Here is a 22,423-nt window from a genome sequence, read left to right as displayed (position 1 = left end):
AACAGGGGGTTAGAGCAGGTGATCTCCAGGGATTCTGCTCAACCTGGACTTTTCCAAGGTTTGATGAGTGCAGAACAGACAGGGAAGGACCTGCATGGAGGTTTCCCCCAAATTCCTCAAAATCCAAAGCCTTTGGCAGGAGGAGACTGTTCCCCAACCTCCTCCTTTACCAGGACTGGTCTCCAACTGACTTTGCAGATCACAATGCCTGTGTCTGATGGGGAATGCAGGGAAATGGGCTGACTTCCTTCTCAGGCAACAAGGATGATCAAAATTCCTTTACAAACCACTGGATTTAAATATTCAGCCAAGTTTCCTGCCCATATCCCTCCCTGTCCCCTTTACAAGCCAGTCTTTCCTGCACACCTGAAGCACTTGGCAAACAAAAGGTACTCAGGGGGAGCTGAGCTGCTGAACAGAGTAAAGTCAACTTAATTTGTACATAATGAACAACTGCTTCTGTGAAAAGGGGGGAAATGGGATTATGGTAATACTGGAAGCATAAGCATCTCCTGGAAACAAGAGCATGTAAAGAAGCCACACTTGATTGATAACAACACAATGATTAAAAATAAAACAGTTTTAAAACCAGCCAGTACTGGTGGGTATCATCAGTTAAAACTCCTCAAGTGCAACTGTCTCCTTAAACAATTTCTTTTTCTAGTTCTGGTCAGTTTTAAAATGGAAAAAATCATCATGGAAATGATGCTCACAAAGAAACACCTGAAACTCAAATCTTGATCTGACTGAAACGGCTTTAGAAGATCATATGAGGTGAGCACACAAGCTGCCTGCTCAGCTCTGCAATCAAAAGATATCTTTACCCACAAACCTTGACTCAGCTCAATTCCTCTGCTGACTGTAGAGTAGAAAGGAAATCACATGCTGAGATAAACTTCCTTTAACTTCAACAGTCCATAAAAGGAGTCAAACCAGAAGGCAGGATTATCAGGGGATATCTCAGTATCACACCTATGTACTGCCTAAATAAATCCCTTAAGTGTTCAAAAGTGCTACATGTTTAATAACACACACAAATTTACTTAGCAGGCTGCTTTCAAAAAGCAGTTAAGCTTTTTTTTTCCCCCATTTATTTTCAAGCAGGAGAGTTAAGAGCATGAGCTTAGGACACTGTACATTCCTAAAGCGCTGCAGACTAGGTGATAGCCTCATTTTCTGTATGAGATAGGACACTTCTCTCCCAAATCTGCACAAAATCCTTCTGAAGAGGTGTGCTTTTGCCTTCCCTAAGACTATTAGGCTGATTACACAGAAATGAGCTTAACTGGTCACCATGCCCTGAGAGCTCATGGCTAACAGGAACACAGTGACCTCTCAGCACACTGCTTCCAGGCAAGCACCCACAAAATCTGGATGGAAATGTCATCCACATCGACTTCTCCAAGGGAAGCGAGGCCAAAGCACAGCTGAAACTGTGAATTCACCGTGAAACTGAAATTAATATTGTAATGAATTTGTTTGGGGGGAACTTCCTCCAAAGTCTGCCGTGTCATCCATGCCCAGAAGGGAGGGTGGAAGTATGATGGGAGTGATGGAGAATGAGAATGAAGAGTTTTGCTTTTGCTTTTACCAACCAAACTTTTCCATTTAGAAACAAATGAGTGAGCTGAGGGCGTTTTATGGTAATTAATCATTAATGCAGAAGCCACTTAGAGCCACCACAGAATGGAAATGAGCAGTTTGGGGATTAAAGAAGACACTGGAGTGTACTGGGAACCCAAGCAGCAATGGCAACACACAGAGTGAGCAGGGTCTGCTGATCAGAGAGGAGTGACATGGAACACAACAGAAGGACAGTGCAAGCACTCCCTGGACAGACCTCTTCCACTAGATCTGATTTCAGCAGTGCCAGAGGTACAGTAATTCTGCAGGTTCAGCCCTCCTCTACTCAAACAAGGATTCCCATTAACTCCACTCACCAGAAGTTTAGCTTGTTCGGGCAGTGAAACTTGTTCCCTCTTTCCATCTGGATACCTCAGCATCAGCTGTGCCTTTGGTCCTACACAAAGGAAGTTACTGCAAGTTAACAACAGGACTTGAGTTGAGTTCTTGCGTAGATTTTAGGTGCGACAGCACAGCAGGGTTAGGGACTGCAGACAAACACAGGGTTCCAGTCTATGAAGATGTATTTCTGCCACAGGTACTTAAAATACACCCTTCAAACTCAGGACTCTTCCAAAAAGGTGGTGACTGGAACCAGTCAGTGTGCCCAGAGCACGCTGCACCTGCATTACACCAGTGTGTGCTTTACTCCTGGGCAAGGTCTCAAAGTAAGAAACCTGAGCTCAGGGACTTGGTCACAGCACCAACCCTGCCAGAGCCCAAGGAGTGTTTGGACAACACTCTCAGGGACAGGGTGGGACTGTCGGGGTGTCCTGTGCAGGGCCTGGAGTTGGACTTGATGATCCTTATGGGTCCCTCCCAGCTCAGGAGGTTCTGTGACACTATGGCTAACTGGACTCTGTAGGCTGAGCCAAAGTGGTGCTGCTGCCACGGGGAATCACTGTCTGGTGGCAAGAAGTCAGTAAATCAGAAGAGATTCAGCTTTTTAAAAACCAGGGATGAAACCATGCCTGGCAGAGTATAAACAGTTTCAGAGAAAAAAAAAACCCACAGCAAAAGCCAGGTCATGATAAAAAGCTTTAACTTACCATTCACATCCAGGCCCCGAAACGCACTCTCAGGCTTGTCCGGTGACTCCTCCGGCGTCCCCGCGTCGATGCAGGGCACAACTCTGTGGTTGGATGTCGTCCCAGGCTCAGTCCTTGCAGGGGCCTCAGGCTGAGGCCTCCGGCTCTCCTCTTTTTTGTACCCCAAGTCCTTGTGTGGAGACTTCCTCAGCTTGGCAGGAATCTCCGATTCCTCCTCCTCCTCAGAGCCGCAGACTGAAATAAACTCCTCGCTTCCAGAAAAAAGCTCTGACTCCGACTCCTCATCCGACCGACTCTCCTGCTTGGCCTGCGAGGAATCAAAATGTGTCTCCTGCAGGGAGGCTCTGATGGCAGCTTCCAGCTGGCTGTCCTCACTGGCATCAATGAGACTCTCCTGTGGAACGCAGGCACGACACAAATACATCAGGACCGCTCTTAAATATGCACTGAAAATCAAAAGGGCATCAGTCTTCCAAAGGGAAGCTACTAAACCTGTCAGGAAGAAACAGCAGGGAAAGCTAGTCATGCTATTATTAGTTAATGGCTTCTCCTTGGAGTTCTGCATGGAGTAATCCATTTTCCTCTCACACACGCTGTTAAATCCAAACCAAATGCTGAAAGCACGCACTGCACAACAAAACGGCGATCCTGGGAGAAGGCATTCCCTGTATTTTTGCATGCCCTTGCACTAACTCTGGGAGTCTGTCTGGGAAATCAGTGGAGCTGGATAAAGACAGGCCAGAGTGCTCTTTCAGGTGCCTCCAGTCCTGCCAAAGGGCCTCATACTCACCGAGCGAGAGCATTTCTGGGGAGGGCTGGTGGAATGCCCGTCCAGCTGGCCATGCTCACTCAGGAACCCAGTCACTTGGTCCAGGAAAGAAGTCACATCCAGCTGGTGCCACTCCACGAGCTTCTGGCCTGGGGAACAAACGGCATCATGAAACATCATTTCAGCAAAAAATTGCAGTCCAGTGGTCAAACACACCAACTCACTGCTGCAAGAGTCCGCATTTGTGGAACTGCAGCTTCCCACAGGCTACCACCTGATAATTATGGAGCTTCCTCCTTCCACTCCCTTGAAAAGGGACAGACACAAATACAGACTCAGTTTATTTCCTTCTTTTCTTTATACCTACAGGAAAATGAGCACAGAATGATGAATTTGTCTTCAAAATGAATAAACACCAAACCACTTGGTTTATGAAGAAGTACTTCTACATTCTTGCTAAATTGATTCCAACCCTTGGCAAACAGCATTTGTTCCCAGAAGTAAAGTGGTAAGAAGAGTATCCTAACTTCAGTTGCAACATTAAAAAAATATATATATTTTTGGCTGGTTTAAATCAAACACGAAGAAATCTCAGCTTTGATCACAGACATTATTACTTCAGTCCTTAGAAGAAGGAGACCAGACAAGCATTATATGACCTGACAGCTGCATTATATGATGATAAAAGAAGGTGCTGGGATACAAAAGAAAAAGTAAAACTTTTGAAAGAACTAGAGGGAGAGGCAGAAGTCTGACTGTTCAGGTAAAAACTGCAAACAAACAAACAAAAAACCCCCCAAACAACAAACCTGAAGCCAAAACAGCATTTCAGAATTAAGATGCATTTTAAAAAGTCACCACTGAGCCTCACAAAAATAGTGTGGAAGGAGCAGGAAGCCGATTCATGTAGTGCTTACAAATATTGTGGCTTATTCATCATATGATTTCAAGAAGCTTTTAAAAGGAGAGTTAAAAAAAAAAGAATTAAATTCAGAGTTTTGCCACCAGGTGGAACTATTTTCACCTCCTAAGCAAAGTACTTGCTAAGCTTCAAATACACGAGATTTCTGCAGGTTTGGGGTGTTTTATTCCCTTAGTTCCTCCAGAACTGTGTCACTGCTTCAGCGACAACAAGGTCTCGTAGAGATTCTTCAGCCGAAGAAGAATCTTCCACTGCAGTGGAAGGTATTCCAGCCTGCAACTGCCAGTCCTCCCCATGGGATAATAACTCCAGGTAACCAACTGTGACATGCCTTACCTGTCCTGGGATCCAGGATGGAGACATAAGGGAAGTCTGCTAATTTATAGAACTGGATGTACCGCTGTCCTTCCTCGCTGTCGTGGTACACCTGCAAAACACCACGTTGGGCAAATCAGTGGCTGGAGAGGGAACACAAACAAACTGTGCCTTGAAAATGCACCAAGTTTTTCTCTTGTTTTACAGTATAAACTACAAAAGGTACAAACAGTTCTCAGCAACTGTGACAAGCTGAAAATGTGCCTCCACCTCTCCATGTATTAGAAGCTACGTGGCAACACCTCGACTGCACAGGTGAAAGGCAGTTTATGCATTCAAATGCATATCCCTGAATTACATCTACGTCCATAAACTACACACACTCCATGACACACATCATCTCTGCAAGTTCAAGAGAACTCCATTATGCCATTGCATTCAAATAAGTCCTTTTTATTTTTTTTTTTACTGTTCCATCTACCAAGGCCCCAAGTCACTCACAGATCCAGCCCCATTCCATTCCTCACCTGCCAAAAAATGAAGTGGTCCCGGATGATGTTCTTCACGGCCTCGTTGCTCCAGACATCGCGGTTGAGACACTGGCAGGCAAAGTCTTGCACGTTCTGAATGTTTATCATGAGCCACTTGTTCTGCATCTGACCACACTCCTTGGCCTGGAAGCAGAGAGGAAAGCTTTGTGAGATCAGACTGAAGAGCCAGACACCACCAACGATCAGAGATGGCTTCTAAAACTGCCAGACCTTCCACCAAAACCCTTCCCAGTGAGGAAGATGGACAGAGCTAGTGAGAAGGCATCCACAAGACAGGAGGCAGGGCTGAAGGATCTGCTTTAAATGAGCCTGGCTGAATTACAGAATCACATCGATGAACAGAGCTGCTGGATTTTCAACAAGCCAAGCACAGGGTGGGAAAAGCAACTCAGAGGGGGGACACACATGGCGATGCTGAATAAAGTATTTATTCAGGAAAAAGTGTAGTCAGTCACACTGGTCTGACAACAAAGACCTGCTCAGTCTAAAGATAAACCCGTGGATCATCTAGTTAAATAGGCTGCATAATTGACAGAGGACTTTCATTAATTCAACAGGACCACTTTGCTGTTTTCTTTTTCCTCTCCCAGTTTTGAGTTACTCCATGACTGTCCAACTGCCCAATTAGGCATCCTTTTTTGATGCTCCTTATCCAGACTGCAAGTGGGGAGGAAGACAAGAAGGCGCAGGAAGAAATCTTACTGGTTTGAGTCACAAAGCTGGCACTGTCTGATTGCCTGGTTAATGGTAGGAGTTTGATCAAGAATGTAATTCTGATCGCTGAACTGTCATACCTGTTGAAAAAAAGAGGGCTAGATCAACAGCAGGAATGCTCTTACCACCTGGAAAGACTGGAATTGGCATAGGAACTCCCTTTGCTTTCAAAAATATATATTTTTAAGTTATGTTCACCATCCTGCTGGTAATGTGCTGTCAAGGAATTCAAAAGAAAAAAAATTCAGAGGAATCAGGATGTTATGCAAGATTTTGCTGTTTTGGGCACTACTGTGTTCCCCAAACCAAAGTTTTTACTTTTGAAATGAATTTTAGCCAGTGTAGCTTGGAACAGTCAGCCTGTCCACTGCGTGACAGACAGACATGTGAACCCCACACACTCAGCTTCACCAAGGCAAGAACCTCAGCCAACAAAATCCAAAAAAATGAATGTAGAAGCATGGAACAGTCCTGTTCTCAAAAGGGGCCTCCCACTGACTACTTACCACTAATATCACACTGCCAGAATCCACCAGGTCACCAGGTGAGAAAAATGGGGCAGGTGACATTTAAGTAACTGGTAAGGGTCATAAATACAGTCATCATGCTTTTATTTAAGACTTGTTTTGAGCTAACTGTGGGTTTTGAGAATTTAATCTAGGAAATCAGTTTAAGACAAGGCCTAGAGGTAGTGCCCAAATATATAGGGAACAAAAATCCTTGTGTTACTTGAGTCAATTGGATTGCCTTGGTCCTGTGTCCTAATCTAATCTGTATTGGATTAAAAGAACAAACTCAAAAATATATAATTAGAAAGCTGAAAAGTGCATCTCGCTCTTCTGCACTTTGTATACTTTTCAATATTAATGAAAACCTCTTGCTCTACCTCTCCTCTGTCCAGCTAAAAGTCCTTTGAAGGATGGAAGCAGGAAATTCCACACAGAACATTTGCAAAGATGAGTTTTCACCTGTAGAGCAGGTAGAGCATTTGAAACTACTTTGAACTTTCTTCCAAAAACAGGCTTCAGATTTACCATTTAAAAGGACACAGTTAAACTGCTGCTATCTCACACCCACAGCTCTGTTCTTACACTGCTCCTGGGATTCTTCAGAGGGGGTGGAAGGAGAAGAGTGTGGGGGGAAGAAATGCTGAGGGTTTGGAGATTATATAGGTGGGTCATTTGGTAAGTGACAAAAGAACAAGGCTCAAGAGCTGCCTTGTGTATCCCAAAAGCTGCCTGATGGATTTAGATCCACTGTTTCCATCCCCAACTGCCCCCCATTCTCCTCCCCCTTCGATGGACAAAGGCCAGGACCAGGCACTCAGAGAGCCCACAGACAGGGCACTACAGAACAGCCACTCTGAGAGCAGAGCCAGTGGAACTCAGATGCAAAAACCAAACCAAACCACCCCAATCTGTCCTAAGTCTGCCTTTACCCTTTCCCAGCCACATTTTTCATCACTACAACTTAGAGCAGCAAACTGGTCAGACCATCTGTGAAACAAGTCTTGTTTTACACCCAGTGCTGGATCTCACTGCACAACCTCTGGCTCTTGCAATAGTAAAAATAACAAGTTTTCTTCTCATTTGACTTCTCTGAACATATATGGTTTAAAACTGTTGGGGTGGCTCAGCTTTGTGGAAATGCAATCCTCCTTCCAGTCAGCAGGGAGAAGAAGGAAGTGGAGCCAAGCATCTTGTGACCCTCTGGACATCTCTGTGATTCAGGGTGGAAGATAACAGGTGACAGAGAGTCAGAGCAGATCATCCAACAAGAAATCTCCTGTTTGTGCCACACTTACACCTCCTGCCTGGGGCAGGGCACAGATCCTTTCTCCAAGCAGCCACTCCTGTGCCACAGCTGTAACTGCAGGCCATGCTGACCCAAACCAGGACAGAAGCACCTTATGCACCACTAGAACACAGTGACCAGATCAGCTTCCAAATCATTGCTGTTTGTTAAGTAGCAACAATTAAAAAAAAAAAAAAATCAGTCTCAGCTGTGAAGCAGGGAGCAGCTAGAAAAGGCTTGACTTGTAAAATGGGCAGAAAAATCACACAGACAGACTCGAAGCTCTGCACCGTGACATCCAGTCACTTCAATGAATCCCTAATGAGTGTTAAACACAGAACTGCACACACCAGAACCACCCCCTCCCTCAACAAGAAAGGTAAACTAAGGCAATTCAGTGTGTAGCCCCCAAATTAAATCATCTCTCACGTCACATGCACGAAGGGAGAACACCTGCAGTTCTTGAAAGCAGTCTGAGATGAGAACTAAACCACTGTTCTCTACCAAGCATTTTTGGGGTGCAATTTATTTATTGTGCTCAGGTGAATTATTCCCAGCAGATTCCACACTAAGGAGAGAACTCTGTTTAGTTTAGTTAATCACACACTTTACAAGTACTGTGATCATAAGTTGTTCTGCATGTGAAGCACAAGGCATCTTCACATACAGCAAGTTAAAAAAAAACCCAATGTCATTCAAAGTTTGAATTTTTTTCTTCAGTGGAAGTTAATCTCACCTACTCCTAAAGCTTGTATTACTGAAAAAATGAAAATGAAATGGCAACTTTTTGGACCTTACTGACAACAAAAACCCAAAGAGGAGCAACAGACCACGAGCAACAAAGATACGTGAAAGCATTAATAAGACCAGATGCCACCACTCCTGCCAGGTTTGAATGAAGTCCTAAATCCTAAATGATTCCATGATAAATGCACATGGCTCAAGCCTGGCTGAGCATTCCTGCACAGCCCTCCACAGGCTGGAACACACCACACACCAACCATGGTAAGGAAACCCCACTTACATTAAAACTGAACTACAAGAGCATCAAAATGACAGTATTTAGTTTTTTGGCACTCTGGAATGTGATGAGTATCTCTGATTTATCCTTTGGTTTATATATGTTTCTCTCAGCGTACAGAGAAGGGAGAAGCCAAGAGCAGCTTGCTAGAGATGAATTTTGAGAGACTCTGGTCACTGAGGCCCCACACTGCCCCAGACTGAAGCAGCAGAGCAGTCTGTAGTCCAAAAAGGTAAAATGCAAGCGGGCGACACATTGAGAAGACAAAGAGTTTTATTGCAATGAAGCTGAGGAGCGTCAGAGTGAAATGAAGGGTATCCCATGGGACAAGGAACTGTACAAGAACACACACCAGAAAGTGCACATGTCTTTAGAGAGGAGCTCCTGCACAGAACAAGGTGAGTATATACAACCCCCTTCCCCACTCCCAGCCCACCCTTCCTTTTTCTTTAAGTTTCAAGAGTGAATCAGAATGCAGAGACTTTAGGACAAACAAATCCATCAATCAGTTGTTTCACTCTCTGAAACTACTTTTGACTGTGATAGATGCCACAATTAACATTGCTAAAGTCTTGATGTGTTTTCAACAAGACCTGAGAAAGGACCAGCCCACATCTCAAATTCCACAGAGGGCTCACAAGGAGCTCAGAGGGTACTCCCTGATTGTCCTGGAGCAGCACTGGTTGTTTCCATGTGAATTCCCATTACTGCTGCCTTTAACCATGTGTTTGGTGGCTTCAGCAGCAGCTCTGAACCCCCGGCCCAGGAGGTATCACCAGCTGGAAGACCTGACACACCTTCATTTGAGGAAAACCCTAAACCACAGATCACAGGGACATCTGAGCACCAAGTGCTTCAGGCTGCTCCTCTGCTTCCAAACTCCTTCCCAAGGTAGACACTGCTGTTCTCTGCCAGCATCCCTTCACACCTGGAATTTTGTTAGAAGATTAAACAGATGGAGGGCACCTCAGAACAGGAGAATTAGTGACAAAGCAACTGATCCCTGGTGATTTGGGAAGCACAAAAAGAGATGAGGGTAACAGGATGAGAGCTGGAGACTCAATAAAGGCACATAGTGTTTCATCAGAAGTTCTCCAGCAGTGCTCTAGTATTTGTGCACAGCAGCAGAGGCACATATGAAAACAAGGTAAATAATATTTTTTGTTCAGCTCCTGCAGTCAGTTCTCCAACATCTGTACTGAACCATTTGATCATTACTTTGCATTCTCATTAAATAATATTATAATAATAATCATTACCATCATCAATCTCAGCTATTCAAAGATGACCAGGAGGAAGTTCAGTAGTAACTGCAACTTCTGAAGGATATCTGGAAATTATGGGCTCAAAAAATGAAAACATATACCAATCTCCATATTCTCTAATCATTAGTTACGTTGCTGATCCACATCATAACAACTTAGGATGAGATCCACACGTGCCTACACAGGCAAGAAAGGTGACACCTGAAATTACTGAAAGCCAAGTCCCCTGTATCTCTGGGATACTTTTCCCATCACTACCAGATGCAAAAGACACCCATTTTATACATGAGCAGGGCCTCTACTGAAGATAAAGCTGTGGTTTCATGGCAAAGCCACACTCAAATACTTTTAGTAGCTCAGGTATCAAAAACCACTCAGCTGTGTTAACTCCACCTGAGCTTCTCAGCAGGGCTGTGCTCCAAACTACCCTGCCCCTTGTGAAGTCCTTCCTCACCTATCCTCCTCCAGCTTTTTCTGTATCGTGCCATAGGGAGATACTCCAAGGGATTCAATTTTTCCATTCTGATGGAAGTTCTGATCCCTTGCTCACCAAAGTCCTTCACCAGGTGTGATTTGCCACACTGATATTGAAACATAAGCAGTGGGCTCTACATGGTCATCATCAACTCCTGCTGGACTTGGTGGCCCCTCCAAGGTGATACCACCACTAGTGAAGTTCTTCAATGTCACCAACGTTCCCATGCACAGTTCACCAAATATTTATCACTGCGCAGTCTTTTGCAACCTCCTGACCCTCCAGCCACGGATCCCCCCATGCCAGCAGCCTGACACAGAGGAGCTGCACCCCCCCCTCTCAGCCCTCACCGTTTCAAAGCTGCCCTTGTGCATCAGGTCAATGGGAGGCCTGAAGAGATCTGCCAGCGTCGTGAGCTTCTTGTCCACGGCCCCTCCGTTCCGGAGCTCCTGCTCCTGCCGAACTGCACCGCCCCAAGAGGAAAGGAGGCTGGGTTAGACAAAGGACACTCACAGGGGGGATTTATGGTTGGCTGAACGCTCAAGCACAAAACTTCAGCGCTAGGCGCAGGGTTAGACCCCACCAAACAAGATCAGCTGGTATGTAAGGGCAGAATCCCACCTGTCTCAGCTTTCTCTGACTTTAACTCTTAAAAAACATCTTAATAAACCTGAGTATCAGCAGAGGGGGGTCATATACCAGTATTTGAAAACAAATAAGTCAAAAGAAGCCATGACTTGTCCCCAGTGATGCTTTAAAAGGGGAAACTGAGCTAGATTGTAGCAATGTAATATTTCTACCGTAGTGTTTCCATTACTTGACTGTGGGGCAATCCCACAGAAAAGAAAATCCAAACAGATTAAGTTTATATGGGGAAATCTCTTTGGATGTTTATATTTAATATCAAATCTTCCCACAATCAGCTCAAGGTACCACTGTCTTGGGTGAACAGGTTTTCAGCCTTGTTTATTCCCAAGTATCACACTTTGAATGTGTCTTTTAACTGCATCAGTTCCACCCAAAATAACACAGAACATATTTCCTACACAGACCTGATCATGTACAATAAAGATACACATGTACACAGCAGATACACAATGTATTTTGTTGAACCAAGTCATCTGAAATGGGCAATAACTATCCCAGGACCAAAAATCTTCCAGTGTGGAAGGAGATGCCAATGGGCCAAAGTGTACAAACCATGTCTGAGCAGACACAGAGGGGATAAAGTATCCCTGTGGAACAGGTCTAGGACACAGGAAATAAACTGGACTTTCATGGCCAGGGCTGCTTTTCCAGAGACAGACAGACAGGGATGTTCATCTATAAAGTTTTACCAAAAAGCATGACAATGTTTCACCATAAACCCTCACAATGAATTATATATTGTGCATCTTTAATGTCTTAGAGTAGAATCCCAGAATGGTTTGGGTTGGAAGGGACCTTAAAGCTCATCCAGCTCCAAACCTTGCCAGGGGTAGGGACACTTCCACTAGACCAGATTGGAAGATGGTGAGAATAAAAATTGTGATTCTGTAAATGGTGCATTTTCATTTACACAACTGCCAGTGATTTTTGTAGTTAATGAGTTTATTATTACTGCAAAACTCTCACCAAACCTATCAGGGGAAACAAAGTAATTATCAACACTTATTTTCAGTTTGGCAGCCCACACCTGTGTGGGAACATGGTCCCACTTGTGTGGGAGCCCAGGAGCAAGGGACAGGACAAGAGGAAACAGCCCCAGGCTGCACCAGGGGAGGCTGAGATTGGATATTTGGGAAACTTTCTTCACAGAAAGGGCTGTCCAGCCCTGGCACAGCTGCCCAGGGCAGGGGTGCAGTCCCCATCCCTGGAGGGATTTAAAAGCCATGTGGATGTGGCACTTGGGGACATGGGTTAGTAGGTGGCCTTGGCAGTGCTGGGAGAATGTTTGGACTCGATGGTCTTGGAGGGCTTTTCCAACCTTAACGATTCCACAGTTACACTTCTGGAATACTCCAACAACACCAGCAACAAGAACTGCACAACAGCCATAACTCAGCTGGGAAATATCTGCTGTTGTGCTGTCACAGTGATATTCTGTGAAACTTAATGGATTAAACAACAGCCAGTGCTTTGGCATTTGGAAATCCTGTGTATGAACAGACAGGGGCAAACAGCAATTCAAGTCATGAGAACCTCGTGTGTGGCCAAGGAAGAAGCCTCAGGGCTACTCAAATGTAATTCAAGTGTCAGAATGACCACTGCCTAGCCAAGAAATATTCTACTTGGGTGTCAGAGATTCTTCCCCCTTTTCTACTCCCTCTAGAACACAAAAAGAGGTTTTTTCAGAGTTAGCAAGAAAGTATTTGCCATATGAAAGCAGACAGAATATACCGTGATAATAATGATTCTCTAAATCTAATAATATTATTCAAAAAAACTTCTATACCACAGGCAATTTAAAAACCATTCAACAACTGAAAGCTGTCCTGGCCTACAAGGGAAACAATTTTTCAATCTTATTTGAATTAAAAGCAATAAAACAGAAGTCAGGCTTACTGATCTATAGACACTTACTGGTTTCTGTCTGAAAATCCCGAAAGCCATCGAATATGGAGCGCGCGGGTCTGCGTCTTTTAGGGGCTTAAAAAAATAAACAAAATTCAAGAGTTATGTCAGAAGTGCCTCATCAAAACAAACACATATTAGTACTTTCCATCACACGTGTGAGAAAACAGAACAGAGATCCAAAGCAGGGATGATGTGGAAGAAGAGGAAGGGACAGAGGAGGATGGAAACAGGTGGTTTGTAAATCCCGTTTTCCAACGCGTCCTGCCTCCAGCAAACCCTACCTCAGAAACAACACATGAATCAACAACACACAGATGTTTAAAGTCATCCCCTTCTGATGGGCTCACCAAGGCCCATCAGCACGTAGTGGCAGTGCTGTCACAGCATCACCATGTCACAAATCCAGTCAAGATTTTACCAAAGGCCTTCAAGTGGACAAAAATCTTTAAAAGATTAAACCCCACGGGAGAATATTTTCTTTGTAAGGAAACACATTTGGTTTTTTTTTCCACAACGCAGTTCTATTCTTTTCTAAACTCTCATTCTGACCCTGTCCCAACTTCTGTGGCTGGACTGGCAACAGCCACATTTTTCCATTAGATCCAGTGTCACTGTTTGCAAGAAAACCTTCAGAACTGATTATCTGCAGCTGGACAGAGACAGCAGCCCAGGCAGATGTCAGAAATAACACCCCAAGTCCCACTGAAGTCCTAAGGTCCAGCACAACCACTGCACTCAGAATGAAAACAGAACTGCTCGCTGGGACCTGTTGCAGCTCTTTGTGTGCTTTACTATCAACTGAAAGCAGAACAATTTTAATACAGAACTTTCAAAGCCCAACTGCCACGAGACATAATAAATAACAAACAAATTAAATAAGACAAATACAATCTATACCCAGTGGAAGCATGTTGATACAGACTATCAGGGAAAAAGCCTGAATAAGGAACATGCTTGTGAATAACATCTCAACTCCAGTGAGTAACATCTTCACCCCGAGAGCTTAGGGACAAGCACAGCCCAACAAAGCCAACCTCAGAGCAACTTCAACTCAGCTGAGAACAGGAACTGAAGGACCACTTCAGCAAAAGCAGCATGTCCCTGCAGGCTCAGCCCCAGCCTGGCAGCACAGGTGAACAGGTTCTCAGCAGCCCAGGTAGCTGCTTCCCTGGTCATCCTTTGCCCTGCAAGATGGGATCCGTGTCTCTGGCAGAGCACAAACACACAGGATCACCTCTTCAACTGGAAGACACCTGAGCTCACACCACCACCTCTCAATATGATGCTGCTAAAAACAGTAAGCAGCATCTCCCCTGCTTTGAGGTTAGAGCTGAGAAGACAAATGAAGCATCTCTCCAGGTTCAGCTACTTTTTCAGGCTGCTTCATGTTTGAAACATAAGTGGCACTGGTGCATCAGAAGGGCCAGGAGGGCATCACTGACCCAGGACCCCTCAGTTGGTGGTCAGTGACTGTGACTGAGATCAGTGTGTGACAGGTGGGTAGAATCTGACCAACCATTAGGGTCAGCAGATCTTAACCCTGCACCACTGAGATTCCTGAACCCACAGGAGCCTACACTTTGTCAAAAACTCTGTGTCAGGCCACAGGAACAAGTACAGAGCTTGTCTGTCTTCAGAGAGGCCTCAGCAGGTCACCTTCCTCTGGAACCACCTCTCAGCTTGTGCATCCTGGCTAAAGACCTCTCTGATGTTGAAACAAAGGTTTAAGAGAAATCCAGTTCCCAGGTAAACCTGAAGCTTGTTCTCCTTCTCCTTTCTAACACAAGAACTAAACAAAGAAAAAAGAGCATTTCCTGTGGGTGTGAGACCACTTCAGTGACGAGCACTTGCATGGCCTTCCTTGATAAAAAGGGCGAGGTTCTCAATCCACTTGACATGGCAAAAGTCAGCCCAGAAATGGCCTGGTCAACACAGGAAGGACAGAAACAAGAAAAGTAGCTGCATGGTGCAGCTTAAAGAGCAAATTAAATTCCTAAATGAGAAATGCAGAAAGCTATGGGTAATAATCACACAGGTCACCCCTTCCTTTTGATCTTTCATCTCCCTAGGAAGCATGCATTTGTCCTCTTCATTTTCACTTCATTTTAACAAAGATCGAGCCAAGGCTCAATGTCTCATCCCAGCACCTTGAACACTTCCACAGCAGTGTCCCACGGTTCTGAACCCCCAGAATGCAGATGTGTACTTAATTAAGTTAATTGGCTGTTGCCTCACCAGGTCTCATGAAACAGGAGTTAGCAAAATTAGTACCTTTGGGAACGCAGCATCTCTCACGTGTGAGGTTTTCGATGCCACTGGTGTTACTTCTTCATATTTAGCAAGTTCTGGTTTTCTTTTGTCACTTAGCTCATCTCAATGTAAAGAAAACAGAAACAAAATAACAACACAAGCCTACCTCCAAACAAGGGCTCAGGCTCTACTAAAATTTCCTGCTTTTGAGGAATTGGAGCTCGTACTTCATCCCTATCAAAGGAGAAGAAAAAAAAAAAAAGATCAGAGAGATGGTAATATTTCAAAGGAATGCATAAACCACATTTCACTGTGCTCCAAAAGCTCCTGCAACTTGAACCAGCTAAGGATGCTGCTGTACCATTGCACAGAGTGAAGAGATTTGGGGTTAAAAGGGACCTCAAGAGAGCATCTATTCCCCCTCATGGCACTGCTGCAGGGCTTGGTACCCACTGCATCAAGTTCTGGCATGGATTACCTTTGATAGAAGATTACACAAACCCCTGAATGACTCGATCCCAGGCTTTGTCAATCTACTATTTAAATGCTTTTTCTTCTTTAATAACTTTGTTAGAACTTGGAAAAGTTCCTTAAAACTTAGCAAAAGCTGTTAATTACCCCATTTGTTATCCTCCTCTGATTATCTACATAGAGAACAAAAACTATTCTCTTCCTTATTACCAGCTTTCTTCTGTTGGAAGACCTTTTGCTTTCACTTAAAACCCAGAGCTCCCTCTTATCCAGAGGAAGGAAAAACAAGATGGTCAAAATGCCCATTTCCCCCATTTCAAGCAATTCTTTGCTCACATAACTGGGCTCCCTCACATATCAACAGCTCAGTTATGGTTGCAGAGATTTACAGATAATCTGAAATTGCAATTAGGATAAGAAAGGGAATCACAAGGGCTCTGAAACATCACTTAACTAGTGCAGTTAGCTGGCCCTTGGATCTGTGTGGAGGAGGACATGGGTTCATCCACTGCTACATCCTGTCTAGGAACTCCCTCTTTCCTTGGACTCTTCCAAGGTGTACAGTCTGCACTTGATGGTTCTTGGCTCTGCAGGTTTCAAAAAGTAACTCAGAATGTCAGCAGGATGCAGTAACCCTGCTGTTAACCTCCACATCTTTGGCTGTAACCCTGCTGTTAACCTCCACATCTTTGACTGCTGTGTGCAGCTGGTTACTCTCCATTTGCATATTTACTGTTCTCTCTTCCTAGAAGGAACACTAAGCTGACCAGCACCTGGAGGGTGTCAAGTACAAAAAAGAAAGTATTCGAAGAAAAACTTCAACCTTAAGTCACTAGTGTGCCAAAAGTTGTCTAGAAATAAGAATGCTAACACCTGTAAATGCAGAGTTTTACCTTCCATCACCTGTCAAAGGTTCAAGCAGGAAGACACTTGACATGAGCTATAAAAGTCAGTGCCACAACAACTGTTTAAATTTATACATGTGCTTCAGAAGTATGAGGGGGAAGGCTTTTCCTCTGTCTTTTTCCCCAAAGTGGACGATTTTCAGAAAGACAAAAGCCTGGCCAGGTTTAATTTACAATATTTAATTAATGTGATTTATACCAACTCATTTCCACTGAAAACATTCCATTTGTCCCAAACAGACTCATCAACAGGCAGCACCAAAAGCCTTTCTGCCATGGTCAAGTGGAAAAACTCTTCCATTTACAGGCATCTGATGTGCAAGACACTGATACAGATGTTGTAGCTGCTGATTCCTCTGCACACTGGTAGACATGGTCTGGCCTTTTCAGTGCAAGACAGGGATAAAACACCTCCAAACAAACAAAAGCCAAACAAAAAAGCAAACAAAAACAAACAAAAAAACCCAGGTAACAAGTGACACAGTGAGACAAAACAGCCTCAAGCTGTGCCAGGGGAGGTTTATACTGGATATTAGGGAAAATGTCTGCACTGAAGGGGTTGTCAAGCACTGGCACAGGCTGCCCAGGGAAGTGGTGGAGTCACCATTGCTGGAACTGTTCAAAAATCGTGTCATTGTGGCTCTTGAGGACATGGTTTAGCGGTGAGCGTGGTGGAGTTGCTGGGTTGACAGCTGGACTTGATGATTTTAAAGGTCTTTTCCAACCTCAACAATTCCAGAATTCCATAAAATGGGACTAAATCATTGTAAAGTAAAATTTCCGGAGCAATTTAGAAGTGAGAATCTCTTATTACTGGATCCTCACTTTAACGTCCTGTGCTTTGTTTGTAAAAAAACAGCACATGTGAGCTACAGAAAACTTCTGAAGCACAACACAAGAGGCTAATTTCTGCTGGTCCACAAACCGAGTTACGTAACAACTCCATTTACCCAGCACAGCGTTGGAGCAATCAATTTAACAGGGATCAAAGCAGCAGGTACTGCAGGGAGCTGGGGGAAGGTGAGGAGTGACAGTTGCCCTGTCTGCTGTGCCTGACACTGTGACATTTTTGGGCCAGACGTCCCCCAGGTACGTACTCGGTGTGCGGGCGCGCGGCCGACACCCCCGCCGAGCTGGTGCTGGGCTCCTCTGCAATCCCTCCACCATCCAGGAACATGGTGACAGCCATCTCCAGGTTATTGTTGCAGGCCTCCAGCATGTGCTTCCCCACGCTCTCGCTGGCACCTGCAATGCCAAAGGAAAATTAAAGGCGCCCAGAACGGCTTCCTCTCTCAAAGCGTTAATAATCAGGAAGAGCAGTTCATCAGCTGCCATTTATCCCTGAAGTACAGCTATGGAATGAGAAAAACATACATTTCTCAGGGGGAGGGAAAGCCTGCACGGAGGACAGCCAGACTTCTTCCTGATGGCAACAGAAAATCTAGTGGAAGCCATCTGAGGGGTCTTCTAGAGGTCAGACCTTTTCCTGGTATAATTTTTCCTGGTATGTGGATCTGTTGGAGTCCAGAGGAGGCCATGGAGATGCTCCAAGGGCTGGAGACCCTCTGCTCTGGAGCCAGGCTGGGAGAGCTGAGGGTGTATAGCTCGGAGAAGAGAAGGATCCAGGAGACCTCAGAGCCCTTTCCAGGGCCTGAAGGGGCTCCAAGACAGCTGGAGAGGGATTTTGGACAAGGGCCTGGAGGGACAGAACAAGGGGGAATGGCTTCCCACTGAGGGCAGGGTTAGATGGGATGCTGGGAAGAAATTCTTCCCTGTTGGGGTGGTAAGGCCCTGCCACAGGTTGCCCAGAGAAGCTGTGGCTGCCCCATCCCTGGAAGTGTCCAAGGCCAGGTTGGACAGGGCTTGGAGCAACCTGGGCTAGTGGAAGGTGTCCCTGCCCATGGTAGGGGGTGGAACTGGATGAGCTTTATTGTCCCTTCCAACCCAAACCATTCCATGATTCTGTGAATTTTCCAAACACAAGTAGGCATACACAAAGAAAAATGAAAACCTGATTTAACATTTTAACAGGGAGAATACTAAATCAGTTGCTAAAAAGTTTTTTTACTCACTTGTAACAGATATTTAGAGCTGGAAGAAAAGGCTCCCTGATTAACTGATTGTGCTGAAAGGCAAAAACAAACCAGCAGAAGTTCAGTTCATATAAGAAGGAAAAAAAACAGCCAAGGGGGAGAAAGTAGCACTTGTCTAGAGAGTTCTTTGTATAATGACTAACATTCATTAAAATCATAGAATCATGGGATGATTTGGTTTGAAAGGGGCCTTAAAGACCACCCAGTCCCACCCCATGCCATGGACAGGGACACCTTCCACTAGACCAGGTTGCTCCAAGCCCTGTCCAACACGCCTTTGAACACCTCTTAAAGAGCAGTTAATCCCAGTTTAAATCTTGCTGCCAAGGATGAAAGAGCAATTTCTAAAATCACTTGTGACTTTTTCCTCAGAGGAAAGAGTCCTCCCAACTTCTCCTCCAAAACCATCCCATCAGCAGAAGCTCCCTCAGCAAAGGAAGCTCTCCTGCACCCAACCTTTTTTAGTGTCTAACTGAGTACAGCACCTTCTCCACAGGTGGTGAGTTGCCAAAGAGCTTATTTTCCTATGGAAAGGCTGGTGGAGAGGAACAGCAGCAAAATGCAGCTAAACCTGTCTGGGAGCAGCTTTGGGATCTGTAGCAATTCTTCCTAAGTTCACCAAAACGAACAAAATGCTTTGCCCAAAACCAGGCTCACAGATAACATCAGTCTGGGCAAAACACATTCGGATGTTTCTCAAGATTTTCTGGGAAAGGCACAAGAAGCTCCAGCTCAAACAGAGAATACCCTTTGAAACTGAACTGAGAGCAACCAGTCCTAAATAACCTGCACATCAAACCACAGAGAAAGCCAAACTGACTGAGGGAACTGATTTCCTAAACACCCGACCTGCTGTGACAAGCGTGTGGGGATGGCAGGCAGCTGTACTGTAAGACCTTCATCAAGGTGAAGAAAGTGCAAAATAAAAACTAGTGGCATCCCAAAAAATGACGTGGAGTTCGGGTTCTTCCCACATTGTTCTTTGGCATTTTCAGCTCATTTCAGTGTCAACTGTAGCAATGAAACCACACCTGTGAGTCTGGGACACACACACACCACCCCACACCTCACTCTACAGTCATGCAAAGCCATTCATTTGCAAGAACTAGAATAAAAATGATAAATCAACGCTCTGCTATTTAAAGAGCCACCGACACAGAAAGTGCTTGCACTGATTCCTCATCACTCCTGAGCAAAGAGCCACCACATGAAAGCTTTCAGTTCTTGTGCTGGCAAACAGAAAATGGTAAATATTTGTTAAGTTTCAAAGCAAATTTCACAGACATCCCATCATTTCTTTGGGAAAGACATGCAGGAGCCATATCCTCTTAGCAGTACTCTCCTGGATGAGAGCACTAAAGAAACATGAGTCTGCCATCAGATAAAAGAAAAGCATCAAGGACTATTTCTCCTCATCCCTTACTATCCAACACTGTGGAGTACTCCCTCAGTCTCTTCCCCATGGACAGGAGTGATTCCATACACACACAGCTCCAAGCTGGAAGCTGCTAACACAAACCACTGAGGTGTGAACTCGGAGCACCTGTCACACCACACCAACATCAGCCAGACAAGCTCCACGACAACACACTTCTGCATATAACCTTAAATTCTATTAAAATAGAAAAAACAAAGCTTCAAAACTCCACTTGGACAGTGGATAGGCAAAGCCCAGCAGGTTCTTTTTTTTTATCTTGGAAAACATAAAGAGGGGTGTTCTTACATTTAACATAAAACACAGAAGCACAAAAAGCCGTCAGGAAGAGCAAACCAGCACAGCTCTGCCTGTTCTGGCTGTTTTTAGCAAATATCTCACACATAGGCACACAGTACAGTGAAAACATGTTTGATGTGAGTTCTTTTTGTTCACGGGAGTTTACCCTGAAAGGATTCTTTCGTGATAGCTGAGAGATCAATGATTTCCCTGTTCTCACGCGGTGTTCACATCCCTGTTCAGGGTTTGAGTGCATCCAAGCCCGGGGACACAACCTGAAACGGAGCTGGTTCGAGCAACCCAACTAAAAGCAGTTTCACTTCTCTCTGGCTGTTTAGTGGATACATCCTACTAAACACCCCTGCAGCATCTGACACGCCAAGCCATCAGCGAGGGGGAACCACAGCGAAGCAGATTAAGCACAAAGTGGGTCAAGCGCTCCGAGCACACAGACCGGCGCTGTCAGGGGCTGTCACCTGACGCAAACTTCCACGTAAGAGCGACCTGCCACCTCCGCGAGCAAACTCAACCCTCCGCAAGTCGCCAGGACCGCACGATAATTACGTATTTTCATACGCGGACTTGGGGCTCCGCTCCCGGCGTTCCCCGCAAGAGCGGGACGGGGCTCCCGGGGCGAAGCGGAGCCGGGAGGGAGGGCAGGACGAGCGCGGAGGGAGCGGGACACGCACCGGGATAAGCGGGAGGAACCCCCAAGCCGCCGCTGGGAGGGAGGGGAACTCCCTGCCACGCACGGAGCCGGGGGGGTCCGGGGCAGCTCCGCCGCGGCGGGCGGGCCCCGGGGCGCGCCCGCGGACAGGCCCGGGGGCCGCGGGGCAGGGCGCCCGGAACCGCTCCGCCTCGGCCCGCGCCTCCCGCCCCACGGCCCGCCGGCGCGGGTGGGCCGCGCGGGACCCGCCCTCGGCAGCCCTGGCGCGCCGCTCGGCCCGCACCCACCGGTGATGGCGGTGAACTGCTGCACCAGCGCCCTCAGCGCCGCGGCGCCCGCCGAGCCCCCGGACGCCGCCATCTTGCGCCGCCGCCGCCGCCGCAACACAACACACGCGCCGCCGGCCGGCGCGCGCTGCGCATGCGCGGGGCCCGCCCGCCCGCGCGCACCTTCCCTCCCTGGCCCGCGCCGCCCCGGGAGGAAGGCGGGAGGGGCGGAGGGGGCGTGGCCGAGGTTGCCGTGGTGACGAGCACCGCCCCCCACGGCCGCGCGGGAGGCGGGAGTTGCCATGGCAACGCCGCCCCCTCCCTTCCCGGCACCGCCCCAGCGGCTTTCCCGAGGGATCCTCCCCGGCATTCCCGAGGGATCTTCTCCGGCTTTCCCGAGGGATCCTCCCCGGCATTCCCGAGGGATCTTCTCCGGCTTTCCCGAGGGATCCTCCCCGGCATTCCCGGCCCGCCGCTACCAACGGCGGGACGCGACGGGCACGTGCCGGAGCGGCACCCTCAGCACGCGAGGCCGGGGGGTCCGACAGTGATTTACCCCGTCACAGAGGGTTTACCCCACGCAGGCCTCGAGGAGCGGGTGGAGCGGGTCCAGGCGCTGCGAGGGGGGAGACACCGGGAATAGCCCCGAGCACCGGTACAGGCTGGGGGTACTTGCTGGAGAGCAGCGCTGCGGTGAAGGGCCTGGGGGCCGATAAGCTGTCCCTGAGCCAGCAGTGGGTCCTGGGGGCCAAGAGGCCGATGGGATCTGGGGGACATCAGGAAGAGCACTGGCTGCAGGTCAGGGAGGGAATCCTGCCCCTCTGCCCTGCGAGGCACATCTGGAATCCAGCTCTGGGCTCCTTAGCACAGGACGGACATGGAGCTCCTGGAGCAGGTCCAGTGGGGGCTGCAGAGATGCTGAAGGGACTGGAGCATGTCTGGGAGCAGGATAGGCTGAGGGAGCTGGGGCTCTTCAGCCTCCAGGGGCACTGGGAGGGGCCCT

At 46.7% G+C, this 22,423-nt stretch overlaps 1 protein-coding gene across 2 annotated transcripts in view; it reads right to left on the bottom strand.

The window, feature by feature from the left end:
• UBXN7 (UBX domain protein 7) overlaps positions 1-21,788 on the bottom strand; it is a 28,442-nt gene extending 6,654 nt beyond the window's left edge. Inside the window, exons 1-10 of one of the 2 annotated variants that reach the window (XM_051782435.1) lie at positions 21,442-21,788; positions 17,778-17,925; positions 15,471-15,538; positions 13,061-13,126; positions 10,849-10,961; positions 5,206-5,352; positions 4,700-4,790; positions 3,463-3,590; positions 2,673-3,066; positions 1,941-2,020 (exon numbers count right to left, since the gene is read on the bottom strand). In XM_051782435.1, coding sequence (XP_051638395.1) covers positions 1,941-2,020; positions 2,673-3,066; positions 3,463-3,590; positions 4,700-4,790; positions 5,206-5,352; positions 10,849-10,961; positions 13,061-13,126; positions 15,471-15,538; positions 17,778-17,925; positions 21,442-21,724 — 1,518 coding nt within the window. In that variant the 5' untranslated portion in view covers positions 21,725-21,788. Of the gene's footprint in view, positions 1-1,940; positions 2,021-2,672; positions 3,067-3,462; positions 3,591-4,699; positions 4,791-5,205; positions 5,353-10,848; positions 10,962-13,060; positions 13,127-15,470; positions 15,539-17,777; positions 17,926-20,963; positions 21,258-21,441 lie in introns of those variants that run through there. The other variant, XM_051782436.1, reaches the window with a different exon arrangement.
• Positions 21,789-22,423: the final 635 nt, after the last annotated feature.

The sequence above is a fragment of the Manacus candei genome, unplaced genomic scaffold (assembly GCF_025592945.1).
Source record: "Manacus candei isolate 608988 ecotype Guabito, Panama unplaced genomic scaffold, ASM2559294v1 h1tg000015l, whole genome shotgun sequence".
Taxonomy (NCBI): Eukaryota; Metazoa; Chordata; class Aves; order Passeriformes; family Pipridae; genus Manacus; species Manacus candei.
The sequence above is the reverse complement of the archived record's forward strand: the minus strand, read 5'-3'. Positions and strand labels throughout refer to the sequence as shown.